Source organism: Fukomys damarensis, unplaced genomic scaffold (genome assembly GCF_012274545.1).
Source record: "Fukomys damarensis isolate Sample0158 unplaced genomic scaffold, DMR_v1.0_HiC HiC_scaffold_16, whole genome shotgun sequence".
NCBI classification, from domain to species: Eukaryota; Metazoa; Chordata; class Mammalia; order Rodentia; family Bathyergidae; genus Fukomys; species Fukomys damarensis.
This window is the reverse complement of record NW_022900928.1, coordinates 15263570-15288866: the sequence shown is the minus strand read 5'-3', so window position 1 is coordinate 15288866 and position 25297 is coordinate 15263570. Positions and strand designations below refer to the sequence as shown.

General features: G+C 34.6%; 1 protein-coding gene across 1 annotated transcript in view; it reads right to left on the bottom strand.

The window, feature by feature from the left end:
- Copb1 (COPI coat complex subunit beta 1) overlaps nucleotides 1–25297 on the bottom strand; it is a 40520-nt gene that overhangs the window by 7949 nt on the left and 7274 nt on the right. The window contains exons 5-17 of the mRNA XM_010615220.3: nucleotides 23599–23713; nucleotides 20105–20197; nucleotides 18244–18381; nucleotides 16158–16277; nucleotides 13904–14011; nucleotides 13675–13821; nucleotides 12881–13026; nucleotides 11401–11497; nucleotides 9840–10000; nucleotides 8573–8693; nucleotides 3265–3492; nucleotides 2961–3140; nucleotides 569–713 (exon numbers count right to left, since the gene is read on the bottom strand). Of these exons, the coding sequence (XP_010613522.1) occupies nucleotides 569–713; nucleotides 2961–3140; nucleotides 3265–3492; nucleotides 8573–8693; nucleotides 9840–10000; nucleotides 11401–11497; nucleotides 12881–13026; nucleotides 13675–13821; nucleotides 13904–14011; nucleotides 16158–16277; nucleotides 18244–18381; nucleotides 20105–20197; nucleotides 23599–23713 (1799 nt within the window). The remainder of the gene's footprint in view (nucleotides 1–568; nucleotides 714–2960; nucleotides 3141–3264; nucleotides 3493–8572; nucleotides 8694–9839; nucleotides 10001–11400; nucleotides 11498–12880; nucleotides 13027–13674; nucleotides 13822–13903; nucleotides 14012–16157; nucleotides 16278–18243; nucleotides 18382–20104; nucleotides 20198–23598; nucleotides 23714–25297) is intronic.

The following is a 25297-nucleotide window of genomic DNA, read 5'->3' as shown; positions in this document are numbered from 1 at the left end:
GCTATGCTGAGGAAACAAGACAAAAACTATGTTTTCCTTTGATATACTTAAGTCTCTTAACTCTTGCATAAGCCATATGGAATTTGGCATGGGCTCTGCCCTGTTCCTGTACAATTTACATTTTCAAAACCAGATGTTAAGAATGGTCAGAAGTGAGTTGGACTCCTTTGTCTTTGTTAAGAAAAAAAAAAATCACATATTGCTAAACGTAATAGTGATACATGACCCTGGCCACATGTAGTAGGTAACAGGATGAATTCTGTACTAATGCCATTACAAATTTAATGGACTGAGCTATCACGTAAATCTGTACCTTAAACAGCTATTATATATAAAAAAATTGACATTTTCTAGATCAAACTCAAGAATTGAATGTGCCAAGTAAGTATGACAAAGGTTCAGAAAATAAGGTGAAGAATAAATTTTAAACATAAAACTAAAAAAAAAAAAAAAAAATTTCAAAGGGCTCAAAAGAATACTTATACTGAAATCTGTGCACATCTCTTGATAATCTGTCAGAAAGATATAATGTACAAAAATACCTTTCCTTTATGATAAATTTCCTTACCTAGAGTAGCTAACTCCAATGTGCAGTTCTGCAAAGTATCACTGGTTTGGTTCACAACAAGTACATCCAGGACAATATCATATTGGTTGACATGAACGTAAGCTTCTGCATATACAGGATCTGAGAAACCAGTCAACTGGGTGACCTGTCAAAACAAAAATAAAGCTAGATTCAAATGAGTTGGGCTTGGTGGTACATGCTTATAATCCCAGTACTCTGGGAGGAAGAGTCAGGAAGACTACAAGTATGAGCCTAGCCAAAGAAACATAGTGAGAATCTATCTCAAAATAAAAAATAAAAGGCTGGGCGTGTAGCTCAGTGCAAAGGCCCTGGGTTCATTCCCTAGTATCCCTTGTCCCTAACAAATGAAGACATAATCAAATGAATGACACAATTTAACTAAACATATTCTAGTTAATGATTAAGTCTGGTAATTAAGAGATGTGCTTAGACCCGAAAAGTCATTTTGGAACAGGTATAACAAAACTGTAATGCAGAAATGGAAATTAAAACTGGGACAATTATTTTAAAAAACAGATTGTACAGCATGAAAAAAGTTATCCAGGCAACAAAGAATTTGAAAATTTAATTTAAAAGATGATACTTGCGTGACTTATTTATTTCACTTAGGAGTATATCCTCAAAATGTATCCATTTTCCTATGAATGAATCTAATTTCTCATTCCTTATGGCTGAGTAGTATTCCATTGTATAGAAAAACCACATCTTTATCCAGTCTCCAAATGACGGGCAAATAGGCTGTTTCTTTTAGCTATTACAAATTGTGCTGTTATAAACATAGGTGTGCATATATCATTGTGATATGATTCTTTTAATTGTTTTGGAAAGATACCCAGCAGAGGGATGGCTGGGTCAAATGGAACCTCTAGTCCCAGCTCTTTGAGGTATCTCCATATTGATTTTCATAGAGGTTGCACCAGTCTGTACTCCCACCAACAATGGAGAAGGGTTCCTTTCTCCCCACAACCCTGTCAACATTTGTTATTGTTTTGATAGCAGCCATTCTTTGTGGGGTGAGGTCACACATGTGTAAATACCGAATAGTTTCTCTGGTGTAAAAAACTATAATAGTACACAAGATCCTAATGAAATAATTAATAATGTGAAACAGGAAGAAAAGGGCTAAAGGTGTAGGGAAAATGGGAAGGGTAGGGGAAAGGTAATAAGGGAGAAGAAAAAAATATGAGAAAGTGAAAAAATGGAAATAAAGTGTTTGTAAATGGAGAGGGGAGGAGGGGGTGAAGGGAGGGCAGGGACAAGGGGTAAAAATGAGAACCAAGACTTGTCATGTAAAGGTACAAGATCCCAATGACGAATGTAACTGTACTGTATACCTAAAATGTACCAATAAACTCAATTTAAAAAAATGGAAAAAATAAAAAAAGAATTAATGTTGAAAGATGATACTGAGGCATCTTCTGGTTTTTGTTTTGTTTTGGTACTGGGGATGGAACCCATGGCATTGCACATACTAAGCATGCATTCTACCACTGAGTCACATGCCAGCCCACCTACTGCTTTCTAAATACAGCAGCTCAATATAAAGTATGTTATATATGTTGATTTTTAAGCTTAGTTCAGCAGTACAGATACATTAAATATGTTTAACAAGTCCATTAAACACTCTCCCAATTTAACAAAAAAATAGATTTGGATACATTTTCAGTTAAATCTTTCAGTAAATATCTAAGCTTACAATCTGCTCTCTGAAACTCAGGAACCAAATAAAGAAAATGTGGTATTCATTGGTATTCAAGCTCAAGAAGCAAACAAATCATATGGTGAGAAATATTTGTAATGCCATAAAGATAAAAATTTAAATATCCCCTCAAATTTAAAAATACCTGTAGTACAGCATTTAAAAGTACAATATTGTCACCAAAAGCAAAGGCAACAAAAGAAACAGAAACTTTTGTGCATCAAAGGACACTAACAACAGAGTGAAAAGACAAATCACAGAAGAGGAGAAAACATCTGCAAATCTAAAGGGTTAGTATCCAGAATACACAAAGCTTCCTGTAATTCAAGCTAACAACAACAAAAAAATCCAATAAAAAAACATACAAAGGATTTGAACAGATATTTCTCCAAAGAAGATATACAAACAGAGAATAAATACACAAAAAGACTTTTTTAGAAAACAGTAGGACTGGGCCAGGGATTTAGCTCAGTGGTTCACCGACTGCCTTGCAAGTGAAAGGTCCCGAGTTTGATCCCCGGTACCAAAGAATAAATATATAAATAAATAAAGAGTTAAACTGCTTTGCTTAAAAAAACAAAAAACAAAGAACAGTAGGACCAGCAACTTCCTGATACTGCTTTTTTAAGTAGCCAATTTAAATATTTTATAGTATATTTGCTATTTTGTTACCTTGTTAAGTTTAGATGCCAGGGGATCTGCTGCCTCTTTCCTCTGAGTGTTACCCATTGCTGCCAACAAACTCAGCTGAAACTGATCTTCCTTGCAGTTCATTTCATTCTTAGCAGTTAGTTGCATGAAGGAAATGGGGTCATCAGGCTGTACTGTCACATTCCTCTTTTCAGATTCCTTCTATTTGAGAAAAACAAAACACACATTTCTTTGCGTAGGTCTTTAATTGGGACAGCCTCACATATGGGAACTGAACAATCAACAAGGAAAAAACAGTGCTTTTATGGCCTTATGTATAATTTACCTTTTGGGATAGTTTCTCTTCTTCAAGTTTGGCAGATAACATTTGAGAAAGAGAATGTCTGCATTCCTTATTGAAAATGTCATTCATTAAAGGTGAACATTCAGATAAGACCTTGAGGCACAGGGAAATTCGGTCTACATCATCATCAGTAATTGGCTTCTTAGGAAGCGAAGACTTTCCCAAATGAAGGATAGTTGCCATGAGCAACATAGCCTCGGCAACAAAAGACTACAAAAGAGAAATTGTGTCATGATTCCCCAACTGCAACAATGTCTTTATGAAAACTCAGAAATAAACTTGGAAAACTTAGAAATAAACTTAACTTTTCATTTCATCTGAAAAAAACTTCAAATCCTTTAGATTTTATCTTCATAATACCTTTTATGCATTTTCTTCCTTTTATTCTGCCATTTTTAAGACTTTTATCAACCCTCAACTGAAAAAGCAATGATCTTTAATGGTTTCCCTTTTAATCTCAACTACAGAAAAGTTAAACAAATGATACACAACACCAATTGTAGCCATTTTGCCATATCTGCTTTATTCTCCCATGTACGTACTTACTTTTGTGTAACTATATGATTCATCTCATGAATATGTCAGCATTCATTTCCTAAGAATCATGAGTTTTCTATGAAAACCACAAAATCATTATCTCACCTGAGAAATGTACATATCAAATTATCAACTATACTCTGAATTTCAAGAAATCGTCTCAAAATTTTGGTTTAAATAAAATTACAGTGTCTCTGTCTTTTGTATGGTTTTGTTTTAGGAGCACCATCTCTCTGTGCCTATAAACTTGATGGAACTCAGTCTTTTCTGTGAGTCTAACTTCAATTGGTATGTATTTCTTTTATCCATTTTTTTTTTTTTTTTTTTTTTTTTTTTTTTTTTTTTTTTTTGGTACTAGGGATCTAACTCAGGACCTTGTAACTCAGGACCTTGTACTAGGCAAAATCCCCAGCCCTCAATGATTCTTTTTAAAAAGTACACAGACTTTTTTTTAATAACTAGAAGAACATCCACACTTTTTGCTATAACATAAATGATGTTTTGTATTCCTAATGGTATTATAATATTAGACTGTCCCATTATTGGTAATGCCATGTGTGATCACCTGCTGCTGCTATCTTAATTTTTATATTGTACCCATCCTTTCAGCATCCATTAAAATACCTTATGTAAATTTTGTCTGGCTTCATACTGAAGTTCACAATTCTTGGCCTGCTATTCAGAATCTTCCACAAGTAAATTTTAGCTTATTATTCTAGCTGTCCCATGTTGCATCCTGATAGTTTGTCTTTGCTAAAAAGAGACCTTACATTTGGTTTAGTACTGATCTACACACACATACACACCCCCACCAATTGGAAGCCTGGGGAAGTACCACCAGAAGAGTAAGTATAATAATCCCCCACTACTGGGTACTGCCTCCAGAAGGAGAGGAAAGAGAAGGGAATCACAGAAAAAATATCCAAAGAAATCATGATCAAAAATTTATAAAACTGATAGAAACTATAAACCCAGAGACCCAAGAAGCTCAATGAAACACAAGCAAAGGAAACATAAAGAAAACCACAATAAGCACTAAACTGCTAAAACTTACTGTTAAGGAGAAAATATAAAACCAGTTACAGAAGAAAAAACACATTTTACAAAGGCATAAGAATGACAGAAACTTCTCACCAGGAAGGGAAAAGACAATAGAGCTACATTTTTATATTTTGGAAGGAAAAATTGTCAATAAAAAATTCTACACTCAACAAGTTATCTTTTAAAAATGTAAGAGAAATACTTTTCTCCAGACAAAAATTAAGTGAATTCCTTGCCAAGAGATTTACGCTACAAGTGAAGTTAAATTTAGGCAAAAGGACTATAATACAAGACATTCAGATCTACAAAAAGAAATGAACAGTGGCAGAAATAAATGGAGGAGTCCAGGAAGTCAATAAACAAACTTCTTTGCATCAGATCAGGCAAATTTTATTAACTAGGTATGTTATGAAAAATCTGGCTCCTTTAAACAGATTATCAATGGTCACTGCCAACTTTCAAAAGTGGAGCAGTCATTCACAAGAAGACAACCAAATTGTACTGAGACAAAAAATGTTGGAGATTAAAAAAAAAGTATAAAAAAGATTATATTGTGACTATACCTAGATAAACAATAATGATCCACAGTTACAAAGTAAATTATTGCTCATAAATCAAAAGTAATAGATCTTATAAGTTACCCAGCCTTGTAAATTTCTAAAAAAAAAAAAAAAAAACTCTTAAAAATGAGAACCAAGACCACCTGTCACCTGTCACGTAAAGGTACAAGATCCCAATAATGACTGTAACTGTACTGTATATCTAAAATGTACCAATAAACTCAATAAAAGAAAATAAAACCCCAAAATAGATATTAGAAAATGTTATGTAAAATGAAATACAAATTAATCAGGAAAAAAAACCTCTTTGAAAACCCCAACTTTAAAATGAAAATGTCCAGTTATGTGTAATATAAATGAAGAAACTACATACCTGATGGACAATTATGCAGCTATTAAATTTTATAACTATAGGGCCAGGGGTTTAGCTCAGCGGTTCGGTGGCCTGCCTTGCAAGCGCAAGGACCTGAGTTCGATCCCTGGTGCCAACCCCCCCCCACAAATAAATAAATAAATTTTATAACTATGACTAGGAAGCATTTATAAAAACATGGAAAATGCTTCTTATGATACTAAGTAAAACTATAATTATTGAAAAACTCAAAAATTATCACTACTAGGGAAAAAAATGTTACATAGATAAAGCCAACTTTAATGCTTTCTGGAGAAAGGAAGAATTTCTGTTATATTCTACCCTTTGATGTTTCTATTTCTATTATAATACTGAAGAAATTTGATTTCTGTGTGTGTGTGTGTGTGTGTGTATGTGTGTGGTGTGCTGGGGATCAAACCCAGGGCCTTGAATGTCCTAAGCAGGTACTGTTCCACTGAGCTACATCACCAAGCCACTCATAATTTTGATTATATCATCCCTTATTTATTTTAGCAATAAATTAACAAAGATACAAATAAAAATAAAATAAAAATTTTATAATTCTACTATGGAGAGATTTTTTTTTAAATGAAAAGCAATGTAATGCCTTTAGGCAAATGAAAACTGAGCAAATTCTTCACCAGCTGACTTGCATTGCAAGAAATCATCAAGGTGGGTGTGATAGCACATGCTTATAATTAATCCCAGAACTCTAAGAAGCTGAGGCAGGAGGATTCCAAGTTGGAGCCTAGCCTGGGTAACTCAGTGAGACCTTGTCTCTAAGTAATTTTTTCAAAAAAAAAAGGGCTGGGGATGTATCTCAGTGTTGCGTTCAATCCCCAGTATTAAGACCAAGTGGTTTAGGTAAGGGGAAAAAAAGCTATCAGATAGAATTCTGAATTTAGACAAAGAAATAAAAATACCATAAATGGTAAATATGTAGGGAAACATAAGATTTTTTTCTCATTTACAGTATTTTTCAAAGATAATTGACTCTAGCAGACAAACAGATAAAGAAAATGTAAGCTATACACATTTATTCTTAAAAAGTAAGGAAATTCTGATATATACTACAAAATGGTTATATCTTTAAGATGATAGGCTAAATGAAGTAAATGAGATGCAAAAAACAAATATTGCATGATTCTATTTATATGTAGTATCTCGAACAGGCAAGTTTATATAGACAAAGAGTATAATGGAGATTACTGGGGCTGCAGGTAGGAAAGAATGGGGAGTTACTGTTTACTGGACATAAAGTTTTACTTTCAGATGATGAAAAAGCACTAGATAAGGATGGTGGTGACAGGCACATAGTAATGGGAACCTACTTAATACCAATAAACTGTTGCCCCTTAACTGAATACTTAAAAATGCTTAAAATAGTAAATTTCATGTTATGTCCATTTCACCAGAATAAAAAAAAAAATCTTTTTTTTTTTTTTTTTTTTTTTTGAGACAGGGTCTCACTATGTAGTTGAGAATGACCTGGAACTCACTATGTAGCCCAGGCTGGTCTCGAACTCACAGCGATCCTCCTGCCTCAGCCTCCCGAGTGCTGGGATTACAGGTATGCGCCACCACGCCCAGAAAAAAATCTTTTTTTTAAATAAAAGAAAGAAAGGGCCAGGATTTAGCTCAGTGGTTCTGCTGCCTCCCTTGCAAGCGCAAGGACCTGAGTTCTATTCCCGGTCCAAAAAAAAAAAAAAAACAGACAAAACTAAATAAAAGAAAGAAAAAAGAAGTGCCCAGAAAGGTATCTGAAGTTTGCCCTGCTATTAACACTCAACATCTGGCTAAGCTAAGCACAACTTTTCCTGGTTTCAGTCCAGATACCAAAAAGAAAAAGAAAACAAAAAAAGTTATTAAATGAAAAAAACAGAATTAACTAAAACAAAAGCAACAATGTATCCTTGAGTTTATAACATGACTTAGGAGTGTGAAATATAGGACAATAGTGCAACTGATGGGGGAACCGGGAGAATGGAAGTATACTATTATAAATGAGTATACAACAGCCAGGTGTGGTAGCGCACATCTATAATCCCAGCACTCAGGAGGCTGAGGCAGGAGGATTGCTGTGAGTTCAAGACCAGCCTGGGCTAAATAGTGAGTTCCAGGTCAGTCTCAACTACATAGTGAGACCCTGTCTCACAAAAGCAAAAAGAAAAAGAAAAAAATATGAGAAAATGAAAAAAATGGAAATAAAATGTTTGTAAATGGGGAGGGGAGGAGGGGGTGAAGGGAGGGCAGGGACAAGGGGAAAAAATGAGAACCAAGACCTGTTATGTAAAGGTACAAGATCCCAATAATGAATGTAACTGTGTACCTAAAATGTACCAATAAACTCAATAAAAATAAAAAATAAAAAATGAATGAATGAGTATATAATCAGAATGGTCAGAAGCTGTGACGAAGGTACGAACCATGAGTAAGAATCATTTAAAAGATATTTTTGAGATAAAGCAGACAAGGAATGACCAGATGAAGATGCTAGAGAAAGGCATTTCCTTCTTTGGTCCTTCACTAATCCTAGCAAACAAATAATTTTATAAACACTTATATCTCCTCCACTGGACTAAGCACATGGTATTATTACTGTATCACTTTGTCAAATTTATAGTCATATTGTATTCCTGTGTCCATTTCCCCTACTAAACCATAAGCTCTTATTCAACAGGAACTCTAGCATGAAGATTTTTGGATTTCTCACTGTTCAATACATTCAGTAGGCACTCAATACTCAGTTGTTGGGTAAATGCAGAATAAGTGAACTTACATTTTGCTTTCTCTTCTCCTGAACCAAAGCTACATAATGCAAGGCAATCTTGGTCAGAGTTGTGGCAAGAGAAGCAGCAACAAAAAAATCTCCATCCAGAAGAAATCCTCTCAGGGGAGGTCTATAAAACAATAAAAGAAAATGAAACTGGGCCAGGTGTCTAGCTCAGTGGTGCCACACCTGCCTGGCAAGCGCAAAGTCCTGAGTTCGATACCTGATACCAAGAAAAAAAAATGAATGAAATGAAACTCATTAATTTAAGCATCAGATAGCTTTTGTATCAATGATTCAAAAAAGGTTCCCTCACTGGCACCCTTCAGTGATAAGGACCCTGGTTGATTCTCTTGTTAGCTCTCAACACAAAAAAAAAAATACGATTTTTAACATATTATCTTCAAATGACTCAAGAGATGAATAGAAAGAAAATATTTTTAACTAAGAGTGCACATACTGGAGCTAATAAATTACTTTCAAATCCCAGCTTGTCTATTTATTTACTGGGTAGTTTTTAAACTTCTTTGAGTCTCAAATTATTCTTCCATAAATCAGAAATAATATATTCTATCCCACAAGATGGTTGTCGAGAGTATCAAACTCCTCAGCACAATGCCAAGCATAACCAAAGTATTCAATAAAATTTTAGGCATCATTTTCATAATCTCCACAACAAAAATGAATAGTTAAAAAAGGAGAAAATATCCAAATGTTATTGTATCAACTATAAATGGAAAACCTTTTGCTGGGATATGTAGCTCAGTAGTAAAATGCTGCCCTTTAATGCACCTAAGGTCCTGGACTTGATCTACAGCATTACAATATAAAAAAGAAAAGAGAAATGGAAAAATCTTCAAGGTATTTTTTTAAATGCTAAAAGGCAACCAAACTCAAATACCGCTGTAGAATTTTCTACGTGAGCAAAATAATTTTAGTTTAAGCAGAACAGTTCAATGAAAAGAGATGGAATGAACACAGGATTAATACCACTGACACAATTCTTGGGTGGAAAACTTAAGCATCTTCCTCCCTTCAAGTACCTTAAGTAGTGAAGGCTTTCATTTTGGTCTAAAAGTAAACTACTGGGCCAGGGATTTAGCTCAGCAGTTCTGCCGCCTGCTTCACAAACACAAAGTCTGGGGTTCAATCCCCAGTACCAAAAACACACAAACAAATTAAAGCAAACTACTAAGAGAAAATAAAAGTGACTGCTTTCTATACAGAGTTATAATAAAAGTAATTCCACTGGCAGATATCAGGGGCCATAAATTACCTGTCTTCCTCCTTCTTAGTGGGTCTAGAACTGCTGAGGGCACTCTGAGTTGCATAGGTACCCATTTCGGTAACCAATTTCTGAACCGGCCCCACAGTTATTTCCTCTTCAGTTTTTAATTCACCAGCTTCTTTCTTTATTTCTGATTCCACAATTGGGATCTAAAAGTCAATTGGAAACATCAGTTTAGTAATGACATCAATATCGTGCAAAATTACATTAATTTAAATAGCCAATCATTTCTCTAAAAAAGGGATTCTCCCAATGGGACTTTTGCAACTTGACACTGCTTTCAATTTTCTTTCCTATCCCAGAATAATGCAGTGGCTTTGGAGTTGGATATTCCTGGGCTTAAATTCTCATTCTGCCACTAACTAGTTGTATGGTTCTGAGTAAGTTAATTAAATTTCTTTGAACCTCAGTAATTAATCTGTTAAATGGGAATTTTAATTCTTTTGACACAAGTTACTTAACAGAAAATGCACAAGTCAGTGCCTATCACAGAGTAGTTGTTCATTAGAGCTTATTCCTCTTTTCTATTCTTCCCCTTGAAGTATTAACCAAAGGCAGTACTCATTCTATTTGTACAAGTAACTTTATCAATTACCCTTTTAGTTAACTAAAGTACTATTTTGAATTTATTCCTTAATGCTAGTCTATTATCTCACTTAAGAGTTCCAAAAGTCTTTGCCCTACTGGAGACTGAATGCAAGGAGTGCTGAGCTACATCTCTACACATTTTTAGCTATTTATTTAGCTTTCACAATGAGTTGTATGTCTAGTTGTTTTCATTTTTTGAATTGTGAGGCAAGATCTTCCTAAGTTGTCCAAGCTGGGCTCAAATTTGCATTCCTCTTACCTCAGCCACCCAAATGGATGGGATAACAGGCTTGTGCCACCATGCTCAGCTTCTAAAATTATTACCAATTTCAATTCTTTATTTTAGAGATGAAAAAGTTGAACTTCAGTTAAGAACTTAGACTGGCAGAATAAAGAAAGGAAGAACCCAGGTTGCTTGATAAGTAGTTTACGTTTTTTGTTGTTGTTGTTGTTTGTTTTAAAATTCCATCATAATGTTGTTTGGAAAAGGAAATGTCAATTTTCATACCTAAATAGTCTAAAGTCAGCCTTGTCCTAAGGTCTTCTTTCAAAACACACAGGCTAAAGGAGAATTTTATCAGTCTTCTTCAACACATAACATTTTGTTAAAACAAAATCTTATCAAGAAAGGTAAATCAGTAACACAGACAGGTGTTATGTCTTTCACAGTGTTGAGGGGCATCCTTAATTTTCCACAGTCTCTGTGGCTTAGTTATTAGGTATTAAAATACATTTTCATTGTTCTCGGCCAGATACTTAACAAAACATAAAAGCAAATGATGACATAAAAGTCAGATTTTGTTCTTCTTTTTCGCTTTTTGCAAGTGCTGGAATTCAAACCCACAGCCCCATACCTGCTAGGAAAGTACTCTACCACTGAGCTACATCTCCAGCCTATCCATCAGATTATTCTGAAGTTTAACTCACTAGATGTAGCAGGGTTTACTAAAGTAAAACATACCTCCCCAAGAGACCTGCGGACTTCAGTCATCACACTCTGAATGTCTTCCTTGGTACTACAGTATTCTCCCAGGATCCATAATGCTCCACGATAGATCCTATGACAAGAACATGAGATCTGAAACCCAGATCCGGAAAATAAATCTTGAAGCAGAAATCTTTGTGAATTTAAGCTCAAGCAAGAAAACAGGATGCTGCAGTTCTAAGGAACTATGGAGAAATATTTCAGAAAGAATATTACAAAGACAAGATCTAATTCTCTCTAAAAATCACAAGGAAAATAATTAATCATTAGGAACATTCTAAAACAGGTAAATCCATCAGTAAACACAGTATACTAAAACGTTCCCCAGAAAAATGTCTGTTTAGGAGTTATTAAATTTTTTTATCATTTTCTATTTTAAGAAATGTTATTATTTTAAATACAAAAAGTAATTCATTTCTCATTTGTAGTCACTGAAGAGACAAATGCTAAACAAAATACAGGATATAGAAGAAGTATAAAAACATAAAGTAGGGATTGAGGACATAGTTCAGTGGTAGAGCATTTGCCTAGCATTTGCAAGGTCCTGGGTTAAATCCTTAGCCTAGAAAAAATAAAATAGAATACAGAGAGCAACATTTTTCTAGTTTAAAATGTTAAATTCATTAGTCATTTTGTTCTTAAGACTATATATGAATTTATTCAGAAAAATAAATCAATTATATCAACTGTAGCATTACAAGACTGGCTGTCAAAAGAAAAACTCTGATATGATATTTTTCTCAAAAAAACAGCAAATCTGGGGGCTGGGGATTTAGCTCAATGGTTCCGCCACCTGCCTCTCAAGCACAAGGACCGAAGTTTGATCCCTGGTACCCAAAAAAAAAGAGCAAATCTGCTCTCTTTCATTTATCAATAGACTTTCACATCATAATAACAATTTTTTTATTGGTTCTGTCATTCCTAACTAAGGAGATTACTGCAAGTCTGTTCTGTTTCATTTATTGGGTGCAAAATATGTATTCAACTTTTTTCTCATTAGCAAAAGTTATCTGAAGCAAATACATAATATCAGATTTAGGCTGCATTTTCAACCGTTCAATAAACGCTAAAGAAAGATAATAACAACAACAACAAAAAAACCACACACACAAAAAAACGAAACGCAAGGACCTGAGTTCAATCCCCGGTACCCCCACTCAAAAATTATTAACAGCATCAATAACAATAATTTTCAGAAATGATGCTGTTTAAAAATATATTCCTTAAAAAATAAAAAGCTTGTTAGTCACTTTAGGATTCATAATTCAGTATTTTAGAAGTAACAGGAATACAGCAACCTAGATAAATCAATCCTAAAACATTTTTTGTTCTATAGATTATTTTGACTTATCTCAAATTATCTCTTTTCCATTACAATTTCTATCAACTGGTTGTTTGAAGACAGAAACTGATAAAATATACTTGACCTTATACTTAAAATATATTTTAAACCTACTTGACAGATTTAATAGCATGAAAGACTTCAAGCATCTTCTCAACAATCAGCATTCTCAGGCTATCAAAGCGCTGAATGGCTTCGCGAACAAATTCTAAGACATCAGCAGCTGCCGCTTCATTACTGTCACTGAGAAACTCCATTAACTAAAAGAAAGGAGGAAAAAAGAGAAATGCAACAATCACATAATTTACAGGATGAAAATAATCTAGATCCAAGGCAAGAAATAACAAATTTCAAAGAATGTAACTCTTAAGAATTTTCAAGTATGTAACAAAATATGAGACAAGTACTAATATGTATTTTCTATATGAAGTAATTATAAAAATAAAAAAATCTAGAAATCCACAATGTAAAATTAATCCAATCCTAAATTATATCTAAAAGTATAATCATTTTAGAAAAAATTCAAAGTTCAAATTTCAAAGTACAATAACCTTTAATTACAGCAAAATATTCTAGTTATGTAAAATTTTCCCATAACTGATTCTCCCAACTCTTAAGAACTACTACACAAAAGAAATAATTGCTTTACTCAGAAATGTATATACATAGCATGATTTTACTTTAATTATAACAAGTATCAATTAAAATAATATGCAGAACTATTTCTAGGCACTCTATTTTTGTCTGTTTTTTGGCGAGATTTATCTTCCTGAGTTTAAGGACAGACAGAAAAACCTCCTGGGTTTAATAGGTCCACACAGTTGAGATTTCAGGAGATTAACTGAATAATTACAATTTTTTTTTAAATTCCAGAAAATTTCAGTATTAGGACCAACAGAATTACATACCACAGGAATAACATTTCCAGCCATATCTGGAAACCGGACAGAACACGAATGCAATGTTCGTACAAGGAGCTGTCTGTATTTGTCAGTGTCTTCATGCTCAGATACGTTATTTGTTTTAATCACTTCCTTCTTCAAGACAATAACCAGCTATAGGAAAAAGTTAAAATAAGTGAGAATTATATCACTTTTGGCCTGACTGCTTAAAACTTTCATCAGAACTTTGCTTTACCTCTTCAACATTCCTAGAAGAGACAAGATCCAGTGCTAACTGAAGAGTTTTCTTGCGTACTTCTAAGTCTGGAGTACTCAATACTCTTAGGATGTCCATTACCAGATCCTGAAAAAGAACAAAAAATTAAGGACTGACATCAATCTTTCTGATCACAGGAAGAAAATTTTAACTGCAGAATGGTAAGTTCTGTCCATCGTCACCTTCATCCTTTGACAAATAAAAAAATTACTAATGATAGAAAACTAGATATTTATGTCACCTGATGTAATGTAGTATGAATAATACAAATATGATACATTTAAATGGACAATTTTTACTTTGATTTTGTTGTTATTTTTTGTTTTTTGAGACAGGGTCTTGCTGTGTAGTCCAGACTGGTTCTGAATTCACTATGTAGCCAGGATGGCTTTGAACTCAAGTGATCCTCCTGCCTCAGCCTCCCAAGTGCCAGGAATACAGGTGTGTACCACCATGCCCAGCCATCTTTAAGTCTATGAAGCTTTAGACCCAACTTACAGAAATACAGAAGCCAGAGGAGCCAATTTAACCACAGTATAAGAAAGTAATGAGCCATATCCAAAGGATAGGCATTTTAAAGGACAACTACTCTGGTCTCTTCAACAAATCAGTGCCATGAAAAAAATACTGTTTACAATTAAGATACTGAAAGGGGAGAACAACCAAAATGACATATCATTTAAAACCGGACAAATGAACAAAAAGGACACTTTTGGGACAACTGTGAACAATCTGAATTAGGACTTAATACTGCAAAAAGGAAAAAAAAAGGTACTTATAAAAGGGAAATTATTAACAATTTTGTTAAGTATATTACTATTTGAAAAATTCAATATTTAAAAGATACATACTTTAAAATATCTATGATAAGTAAATATTTGCAAATATAGCAAAACTAACTTACAAATGATTTTATTTCTATAAAACTTTTTTTTGGTACCAGGGATTGAATTCAGGACTTGCTTGTTGCGAAGCAGGTGGCAGCACCACTGACCTAAATCCCTAGTCCTGTAAACTTTTAAAATGTTTTCAAACTGATAAAAATTCTAAAATTTCTTAGAGTAAACTATGTTCTATCACCTATACTACCAACACTTAATATTTTGCCACATTTGCTTTGTCATACTTTTGTTACTCGTAAGCACTTTAGTGTATCTCTCTCAAGAATAATTTCTTCCTCTTCTTTTTTTTTCTTTTTGCAGTCCTAGGGATCAAACACAGGGCCTTGCACATGGTAGGTAAGCACTTGATCACTGAGTTACACCCTCAGGCACATGTAATTTCTTTTTTTTTTAATTCATTAAATTTATTTGTACATTTTAGGTATACAATATGAGGACGTTCATCACTGGGGATTTGTACCTTTACATGCTCTTTTTTTTGGTACCAGGGATCGAACTTTGTGAGGCAGGTAGCAGAACCAGAGCTAAATCCCCAGCTCATACATGACACACCCTGACTGACATAATTTCTTAAACACATTATAATTAGAACACTCAGAGAATTTAATACTGATTAACACTCCCTATGGTATTGGAGATTGAATCTAAGGTTTTCCCAATGAGCTATATCCATGGTCTTTTTTTTTTTAACTTTTAATTTTGAGCCACAGTGTCATAAGCTGCTAAACTGGCCAGCTGGGGCTCAAACTTGTGATTCTCTCGCCTCAGGCTTCCAGAGTACTGGGATTACAGACATGTAACAACATGCCTGGCTAGGAATCTTTATTTTTATAACCATGATTTTTGTCATTGTTAAATATGCATATTACCAATTTTCTAGAATCAGATCAGTTATTGTCAATTGGTGTTTACTTTCCAAAAAATTAAATTCAAAAGCAACTGAATATATCACCATTGCTAAAAATACTTACTATAGTACAAATAGAAAAAATAAAATCAGACCCGAGTTCAATCCCCGATACAAAAAAAAAAAAAAAAGAAAAAAGAAAATCAATTAATGTTTGCAATTTTTTTTTGCAAAGACAATACCCCAAAAGGCTATGGTGATTCAAGTTCTGCTTTAGTTGACCAAAATTTAAACTAGCTAGCCTTAAAAAAGTGGTTTGGTGTTTTTTTGTTTTTTTGTACCAGGAATTGAACTCAGGACCTTGCACTTGTGAGGCAAACATGGCAACACTGAGCTAAATCATGAAAAGTTTTAAGTGAACTAAGATAGCAAGGCTTGGGAATGATCTAAATTTGAAAACTCTTTTAAGTCTCTTTCTCCTTACCTGGAGGACTCGTTCATGAGCAGGATGCTCTTTTAGTTCTACCAATCGATCCAGAACTATGAGCTTTACATTATTGTCACTTTCCTTTATAATTAAATCAATGTAACACTGAGCAGCAGCCTATAAAAAGAAGAAATACATCTTGGTAAGTCATAAATATAAAATCTTAAAGTAACAAGTCACTAAGAAGCCAAAATACACTCATTAACCCTGTACTAGATCTTATGTAGTTTGTTCAGAAGAAACTTTCAAATCTTAGTATTATTCAAACTTACAAAGGCAAGAAGGATTACAAATTAAAAGGATAGAAAGGGGTTGCAACATGCAGAATATTTACTAATAGCCAAAAATTAAGGGTTGAAATTAAGGAACAAAGTAGAAAAGAGAAGCTATAGAATCCCAGTACGTATAGCTATTAAATATATTTCAGTATAGGGTCAAACTTTAACAAATTTTTTCCATAATACAGAAAAAGAATTTAAAGATGATCCTGAGTTATTAAAAATGTTAATAGCTGAATACAGTGGTGCGTGCCTGCAGTCCTACCTACTCAAGAGACTGAGATAGGAGAATCACTTCAAGAGTTACAGATCATCCTGGTCAACACAGCAAGATCCCTACCTCAAGAAAAAAAGGGCGGGGGCGGGGATTTAGCTCAGTGACGTCGCTACTTGCCTTGCAAGCACAAGGTCACAAGTTTGAGCCCCGGTACCAAAAAAAAAAAAGAAAAAAGAAAAAGAAAGGTCTATAATTACAACATTTATTAAGAAAAATTTAAAAAAGTATAACATGATAGAGCTTATACGCAAAGGACAAAAAAGCAAATCTGAAAATTCTCTCAATAGCCAAAGCCAGAACAATCTGATAAAAAATAAAGATATTATTGGTTTATGACCCACAGAATAAAATATCCATACTAATAGAAAGGAAGAAACAAGGAAAGAAAGGAAGAAAAGGAGGGGAGAGAAAAGACAGCCTTTCCTTGCATAACAATTCTATGGTAAGTTTAGAACGACAGAAACAGTAAATCACCATTAGAACATCACAGTACAATTGTTACTGAGAAAACTCACTGATTGGTGCTAAAATTAATATGTGCAAATCTGAGGAACAAAAGGATATTTGTGACATTTCAAATTATATCCCCTATAATATTTATTGACTATTGTGGGAAAAATTAGAACAGTAAAGAAATCTGGCAGACACCACCTTAACTCACTGATCATTAGTATCACTAGTAATAAGACATATGAATACACAGTTGCCCTTGATATAATGAGAAGGGCATATCACTTTTTCTTCCAAAAAATGTATGACTTCAATCTGACAACAAGAAAATATCAAACTCAAATTGAAGGATATTTTATAAACAAACTGACTAGCATTTTTCAAATGTGTCAGAACATGAAAAACAAGGAAAGACAGGTGAACTATTACAGATTGGAGGAGACTCAGACACATAACTAAATATTGGGATCCTGTTGGGATCATGAAAAAGGAAATCAGTGGAAAAATGTAAAATTTGAGTAAAGTTTGTAGTTTACTTACTATACTGTTTCAATGTTAATTTCTTAGTTTTGACAATTATACAGTGGTTATGCAAGACATGAACATTATGGAAGTTACTAGAAAAGTATATGGGAACTTTATTTTTTCAACTTTTCTGTATGTTTAAAATTATTTCAAAATAAAAAGCTAAAAACACTGTTTAAATACTAGTGGAAAAAACAGTATATTTCCTACTTATTCGGTCTGTTTTTTTCAAATAATTCACTTTCTGAATACATCAGTTTCCTGATAATAAACTAGATCCATCATTTTAGGATCCATTATTTAGCCAGAGCATTTGTCTAGAAACTAGAAATAGTGTTATTCTGTCTTTTTCTGTCATTTATGTGTGTGTGAGTGTGTGTGAAAGCAGAAAGGAGAGAAGGAACATTGGACTATATAAGGAGACAAATAATTTTACAAAATTTGTAGTTCTCTCTATGCCATAAAACCACGTAGTGAATTACAATGCCACTAGATCAAGAGTGATGAGATAATACATCTATCAACTGATCTGGCCCCCAGAAATAAGAAATACCTTGATTGCAGTTGGTGCACTTGAAAGTGTTACTAGTGTCCCAGCGGCTTCATATTTCACAGCTGGACTAGATGACTGTAGTAAGTTATAGATGCAGCGAATGAAACGAGCCCTTTCTGAAGGGTTAGCATGACAGACCTGCAAAAGAAAACATTCAGGCTTTAACTGATTTTAAGGGACACATGCTTTTTTTCTTTCTTCTTCATTTTTTTTCCAGGGTTGGGGATAAACTCAGAGTCTTGTGCATGCTGATCATTTGCTACACCACAGAGACATACCCCCACCAGCCCTGACATTTGCTTTAAAATATAATTTTCTTTTAATGTTAGGTTACGGGACAGCTAATGTTCTTAATCTGAAAGTTAAGAATAGTCCCACAGGACATATGAAAATGTTGGCCAGCATGAGGTGTGGTAACATGAAACATCACTGGTAATTTCAGAAAGTTTTATTTCAAATATTTATTCATTCTATCATAAATTATATATCCATTGCTTCACAAGGTTTTCATATGGCTTATAAAAGATATGCATACTCCCCCAAATGAAATAGAAAGCATAAAATAACAGAAGGACATATTAACCAAATATGCTAATACGAGTGCTATAATAGGACACTAAATTTGGTTTAAATTTTTATTCTAGATGCCACGTCAAAAAGGAAAACATGCAAGGTTCTGAGTTAAAAGGAAAACATAATGGATGACATAAATGTCAACAGCTGATAAAAGGAAAACAACAGGTTTTTTTTCTTCTCAGTATCAGGGATCGAATTCAGAACCTTGTGCTTGCGAGGCAGGCATGGTGCCACTGAGCTAAATCCCAGGGGAAAATACCAGCTCTTCATGAAAATGTGATAATAAAAAATTGTTTCAATTATTTCATGCTGGGTGTGGTGGAGCACACATGCAATCCCAGCCCTTGGGAGGCTAAGGAAGGAGGATCACTGCAAATTTGAGGCCAGCCTGGGTTACACAGTGAGTTTAAGGCCAGCCTGAACTGTCTAGTAAGTCCTTGTCTTAAAAAAAAATAAAAAAATCAATTAATATTTCCTATTATTTGAGATGACTTCATTATCAGAGAGAAAACTAAAGACTTCTATCCTGTTTTAAATACACCCTGGTTTCTTTACTTATGAAACAAATTCCTTATTTTTCTTTGCTAATTATGGCCATATATAATTTTCCTAAAATACGCACAATCATATGACTTATAAACTATTTCCTCCTAATATAATCTAGACCCTAATAAACAGTCACCAGGTACCAGAGAACACCTATTGCTGAGAACCTCAGTGGCATCTGTAGAGCATACAAACCAACTGGAAGGAACTATATATATTTACAATCCATTTCTGTTTCACCTTTTTTTTTTTTTTTTGGTACTGGGGATCAATCTCAGGACCTTGTGCTTGCCAGGCAGGTGGCAGCACCATTGAGCTAAGTCCCTGGCGCTCCTGTTTCACTTTACATGCCACTTCTGAATCAGTGGTACCATGAGAGGAACCTCCATTCCTGCAAAGACAGCTATTATCTGTTAACCACAGCAAAACTGGAAGTCACTGCACCTTTTATTTATCAGAATATTAGGACATACTCAATTATTTGAAAAGATATAGTATATTAAAGTGCTGCCAATACATGAAGACTGCTTAAGCCCTGGAGAAAAGGATGAAACAAAGGATGGAACAAAGTAATTAGAAAATAAAATAAGCCAAGGAAAAAGAAAAAGGGCTTTAATAGGGCCATGCTGTAAAAACATTTCTATTATTAAAATACATTAGTGTAGCAATTAGGTAACACTCCAGAAAAAGACTAGCCTTGTCATAAGCTTAAATTTAGGCATCATAAATTACCACTTACTTTATAAATTAGTTCAACAATAACCAATTGCAGAATGTCTCCAAAGGTTTGAACTTGATCAATACAAGTACTCAGATAATCCAAAGCACGATCCTAAAAAAAAAAGAATGTATTTATCATACTCTACCTCATTCAATGTAAGGACTTAGTGCAACTTAAAAAATATACATATCACATTTAAATAAAAAAATGAAAAAAACCAGGGTAAAGGGAAAAATGGGAAAAAAAAGTAAAGGAATAAAGAAAGAAGTTAACATAGCAAGAGTACAGTATTATTATTATAGAGCTAAAGGAAAATTCTCCTATGGGCCCTCATATATTAGTGTGATACAGAGAACACTGAACTAAATAACATTTGTCCAGTAAAAATATTAGTAAATTTAACTAACACACTTTTTTACCAGGTCCCAATTGTAGGTAAATAGTATAATAACAAAAGTAGAAATCAGTAAAACCAATTCTAGGACAAGGGATGTGGCTTAGAAATACAGCAATTGCCTAGCATGGATGAAACCCTGAGTTTCAAGCACTACAAACATTTTTAAAAAAGTAAAAGCAAGTCTTTAAGAGAACATAACATTGTGGCCCATATAAGCCACTTTCTCATAAACTTAGGAAGATAAACTGACAGTGTGCAAATTATCACCTTATACAAATTAGGATGGCTACTATTAAAACAAACAAACTAAAAAGTGTTTACAAAGTTGTGGCAAACTTAGAACCACTGTGTGGTTGATAATATAAAATGGCACAAGGGTATGGAAAATGTTATGGTGGTTCCTTAAAACCAAATCTGCCATGTGATCCAGCAACTAACTCCACTTCTGGGAATATATTTAAAATAACTACAAGTAGGGACTTGATATTTGTATAACCGTGGTCACAGCATTATTCATAACAGCCAAAAAATACCTACAAAGGAGTATTATTTGGCCTTAAAAAAAGGAAAGAGATTCTGTAAGTTGGGAGTGGTGGAACCCACCTGTAATCCCAGCATTCTGGAAAGCTGAGATAGGAGGACAGAAAGTTCAAGCCCACCCTGGGCATCTTAGCCCAGGGTCCTGTCTCAAAATGAAACCTAAAAGGGTCAGGGATGTAGCTCAGTGTAAAAGTCCTGGATTTAATAACCACTACCATTAAAAAATAAAATAAAATAAAAATAAAATTCTGACATGTTACATGGACGAACCTTAGTGTCATGGTTTGGGTCTAGATGTTCCCCAAAAGCCTCATGGAGTTTTTAGTTTTTTGTTTTTTTTTGGTACCAGGTATTGAACTCCGGTCCTTGTGCTTACAAGGCAGCTGGCAGAACCACTGAGCTAAATTCCCGGGCCCTCTTAGATGGGGCTTTTTCAGAGGTGGCTGAATCTAGAGTGTGTGATGTTGGAATTATGGTGTGTGACTACTAAATCAGTACACTGATTGGCTTGGTACTGTCCTAATCCTGGTAGCCTGGACACAATATAAGGGACAGAAAGAGGCTTGTCTTCCCCCTTGTTGCTTTTGCTACCTTGTGGGCACCATGAACTGTTTCTCCTCTTTGATTCCCCTCTGCCATGTGTCGCTCTGTCCTGGAGCCAACCAATTATGGACTGAAACCTCTACAAACTGAGTTAAATAAACCTTTACTCCTTTAACTTTGGGTGTCTGATAATTTGTCTCAGCAATCAGAGAAAGGTAACTAACACACTTGGAGACATTGTGCTAAGTGAAATAAGCCAGTCACAAATACTAAATGATTCCCCCTCTATTATGTACCAAGAGTAGTCAAAACCATAGAGACAGGCTGGGGATTTGGCTGTGCTTCTGCCACCTGCCTCACAAGCGCAAGGGCCCGAGTTCAATCACTAGTGCCCAAAAACAAAAAACAACAGCAACAAAAAAGACAGAAAGTAAAATGGTCATTACCAGGAGTTGGGGGAAGTAGTAAGGGGAAGTTATTAGTATTTAATAGGTACAGAGTTTTAGTTCCACAAAATTAGAAAAGTTATGGAGATGGATGGTGATGGTGGTTGTATTATATTATGAATGTGTTTAATACCACTGAACTGTACACTTACAAATGGTTAAAATTAGGGACAGGGATTTAGCTCAGTGGCACCGCAACTGCCTTCAAGTGCAAGGTCATGAGTTCGATCCCCAGTACCAAACAAAAAGGTTAAAATGCTAAGTTGGTAAATTTTACGTTATGTATATTTTATCACAATTCAAAACTTGGAAGGTCTGGGAGAAAAATGATACTATTATTTCCCAAATTATGATAATAAATACCAGATAGCAAAATTTTCAAAATCAGATGCCACCAAGGTGTGCAGAGTCACTGTTAATAAAAAAGCAGATCTATATACTTTAACTACCAACACAGATGGATGCAGAATTGGCATCTTCTTATGAATTGGAAGAGCCTAATAAGGATACACATCTATACCGAAGGCCACCCTGCTTCCACAGAAATTCCTAAAGGTGACCTTATACCAAGCTATTATTTTTATTAAACAATTTCAGATCTATACCAACATAAGGATAAAATAATCAAAACCCGACAGCAGAGTGCCAAAGAATACAGCCACATAATTTCATCTGAAAACTACAAAGGACCATGGGAGGTAGGGATATAGCTCTGTTGCAGGGTATGCATTTAACATGTACAGGGACCCTTGAGTTATGATCAACCTGACATACAAACAACTTGGGTTACTACAGGTAGTTTTAACTTACAAAGTCTTATCTTAAAATTACGACCTGAAAGCCCTCGCCCCTTGTACTTGCAGATGGTCTCAGATACACCTAACCCTTAAAGAGTTCTGGAAGTAACATTACAACAACCATTTTCCTGTGTGGAGTTGAGAAATTCTGGCCCAATGTCTAAGGACACTGAGATCTGCCAGGATACAGGAGAAAGACTTTGAAGGCTGTGCAGAGGCACCTGAGCTTTCATCTGACCAATGTGAGTTACAGCCTGCCCTGGCGAATGAACTGAGTTTGTAAGTCAAGGGTCCACTGTATGACATACTAGGTTCAATCTACTACATCAAGAAAACTACCCCCCTGATGCCCAAAACTATGAAGTGGCTGTTAGGAAATGCCTCTCTGATTATTAAATTCAAACTCTAAAAAAATTAAAATACTCAAACCATAGGTACACGATTAGGTCTATGTAATATTTTTGTTTTGTTTTGTTTTTTGAGACAAGTTCTCACTATTTAGTTCAGACTGACCTGGAACTCACTATGTAGCCCATGCTGGTCTCAAACTCGCAGTGATCCCCCTGTCTCAGCTTCCCAAGAGTGAGTGCTGGGATTATAGGCGTGCGCCACCACCCCCAGCTATGTAATACTTTTAATTCTCATTTAAAATACAATCATAGGGTTGGAGATTTAGCTCAGTGGTTCTGCTCGCAAGTTCAAGGACCCGAGTTCAATCCCCAGTACCAAAAAAAAAAAGAAATCCCAATAAAATACAATCATAAAAGTATCCTTAAGAAAATACTTCACCTGATCTGCATGAATTAGCATCATAAATGCATTCCTTTTGCAACTTGCATCCTTCTCGTTCACCAGAAAATCATGTATCAGCTCAGGAGCATCAGGTATAAGATGTTCAAAATTTCTTTAAATAAAACAGGTAACATCCATATTTAATAAAAACCTACTTTGCTCTTTTCGTAATTTTCCAGACAACACCAAAATTAAAATTTATGATAACACTATTATTTTTTGAAACTTGAAGTCAATTAGGAGAAGAAATTGTAGTTACATTTTCATCTATTAAGTTATGAATCATGTGTCCTAGTTCAATGCAGAAAAAGCTGAATATATTCAACATATATTCTAATAACTGCATTTCATATTCATTAGAAATATACTTTATAAATATATCAATACTTATAGTCATGACCTTTAAGATCCTTCATTATGAATTAAAGAAAAAATTGTCCTTTGAAATTTATTAGCAGTATCCTGTATTCTCCTTACTGATTTACCTATTTTAGAAATTTAAAAATATTTGTACTACACAATGATAAAAATTAACTTAATTAAAATTATCACCTAATTTTAATAATTATTAATTCTTAACCAGTTTTGTTTTACCTATACCTTTGCTTACTTCTCCTTCTCCCATTTTTTGTTTTGTTTTGTTTTTTGAGACAGGGTCTCACTATGTAGTTAGTTGAGACTGACCTTGAACTCACTATGTAGCCCAGGCTGATCTCCAACTCAGTGATCCTCCTGCCTCAGCCTCCTGAGTGCTGGGATTACAGGCCTGTGCCACCACACCTGGCTCCTCCCAAATTGTTTTAAATTTATTTTTATTTATTTATTTTTTTTCCTTTTTTTTGGTGCCAGGGATCGAACTCGGGTCCTCGCGCTTGCAAGGCAGGCCACTGAACTGCAGAGCTAAATCCCCGGCCCTCCAAATTTTTTTTAAAAGCAAATCTCAGACAACTTATTTCATGTGCAAGTAGACTGGTACATTTCTCCAAAATTTAAAGCTAATCATAATTCTATTATCATATTTTCAAATATTGATAATTCCTTAATATCATCATTTAGCCAGTCACTGTTCATATTTCATTATCATCATTTTTATGAGTGCTTTATAGTTTAAATCCTGAAATTTCCATATTCTGAATGGTAATATTCAAAGAATCTAAATTACTTTATTAACCAGAATGTTACTTTCCTTTAGAGTAAATTATATCACCTTTTTTTTTTTGGTACTAGGGATCAAACTTGGGTCCCTGCACTTGTGAGGCAGGCGGCGGCACCACTGAGCTAAATCTCCATCCCTAAACTATATTACTTTTAAGTGGACTAACAAGCAGGTATGGTGCTACACCTGTGAATCAAAGCACTCTGGGAGGCTGAGGCAAGAGGATTGAAAAGTTCAAACCCAGCCTGAGCAATTTAGCTACTTGGCAAGATCCTGTCTCAAACAATTTTCCACGTGTGGTGGCACGCACACCTATGATCCCAGCACTCCAGAGAATGGTGCAGGAGAAGCAAAGCAACTTCGAGGCCATTCTGGGATACATAGTGAGTTCAAGAGCAGCCTGAATACACAGTAAGATCTGTCTCAAAACACAAAAAAACATTAAAAGGCTAGGGAATAGCTCAGTAGGAAGGAAGGAAGGAAAGAAGGGAAGGAGGGAGAGAGGGAAGGAGGGAAGGAGGGCAGGAGGGCAGGGGGGAA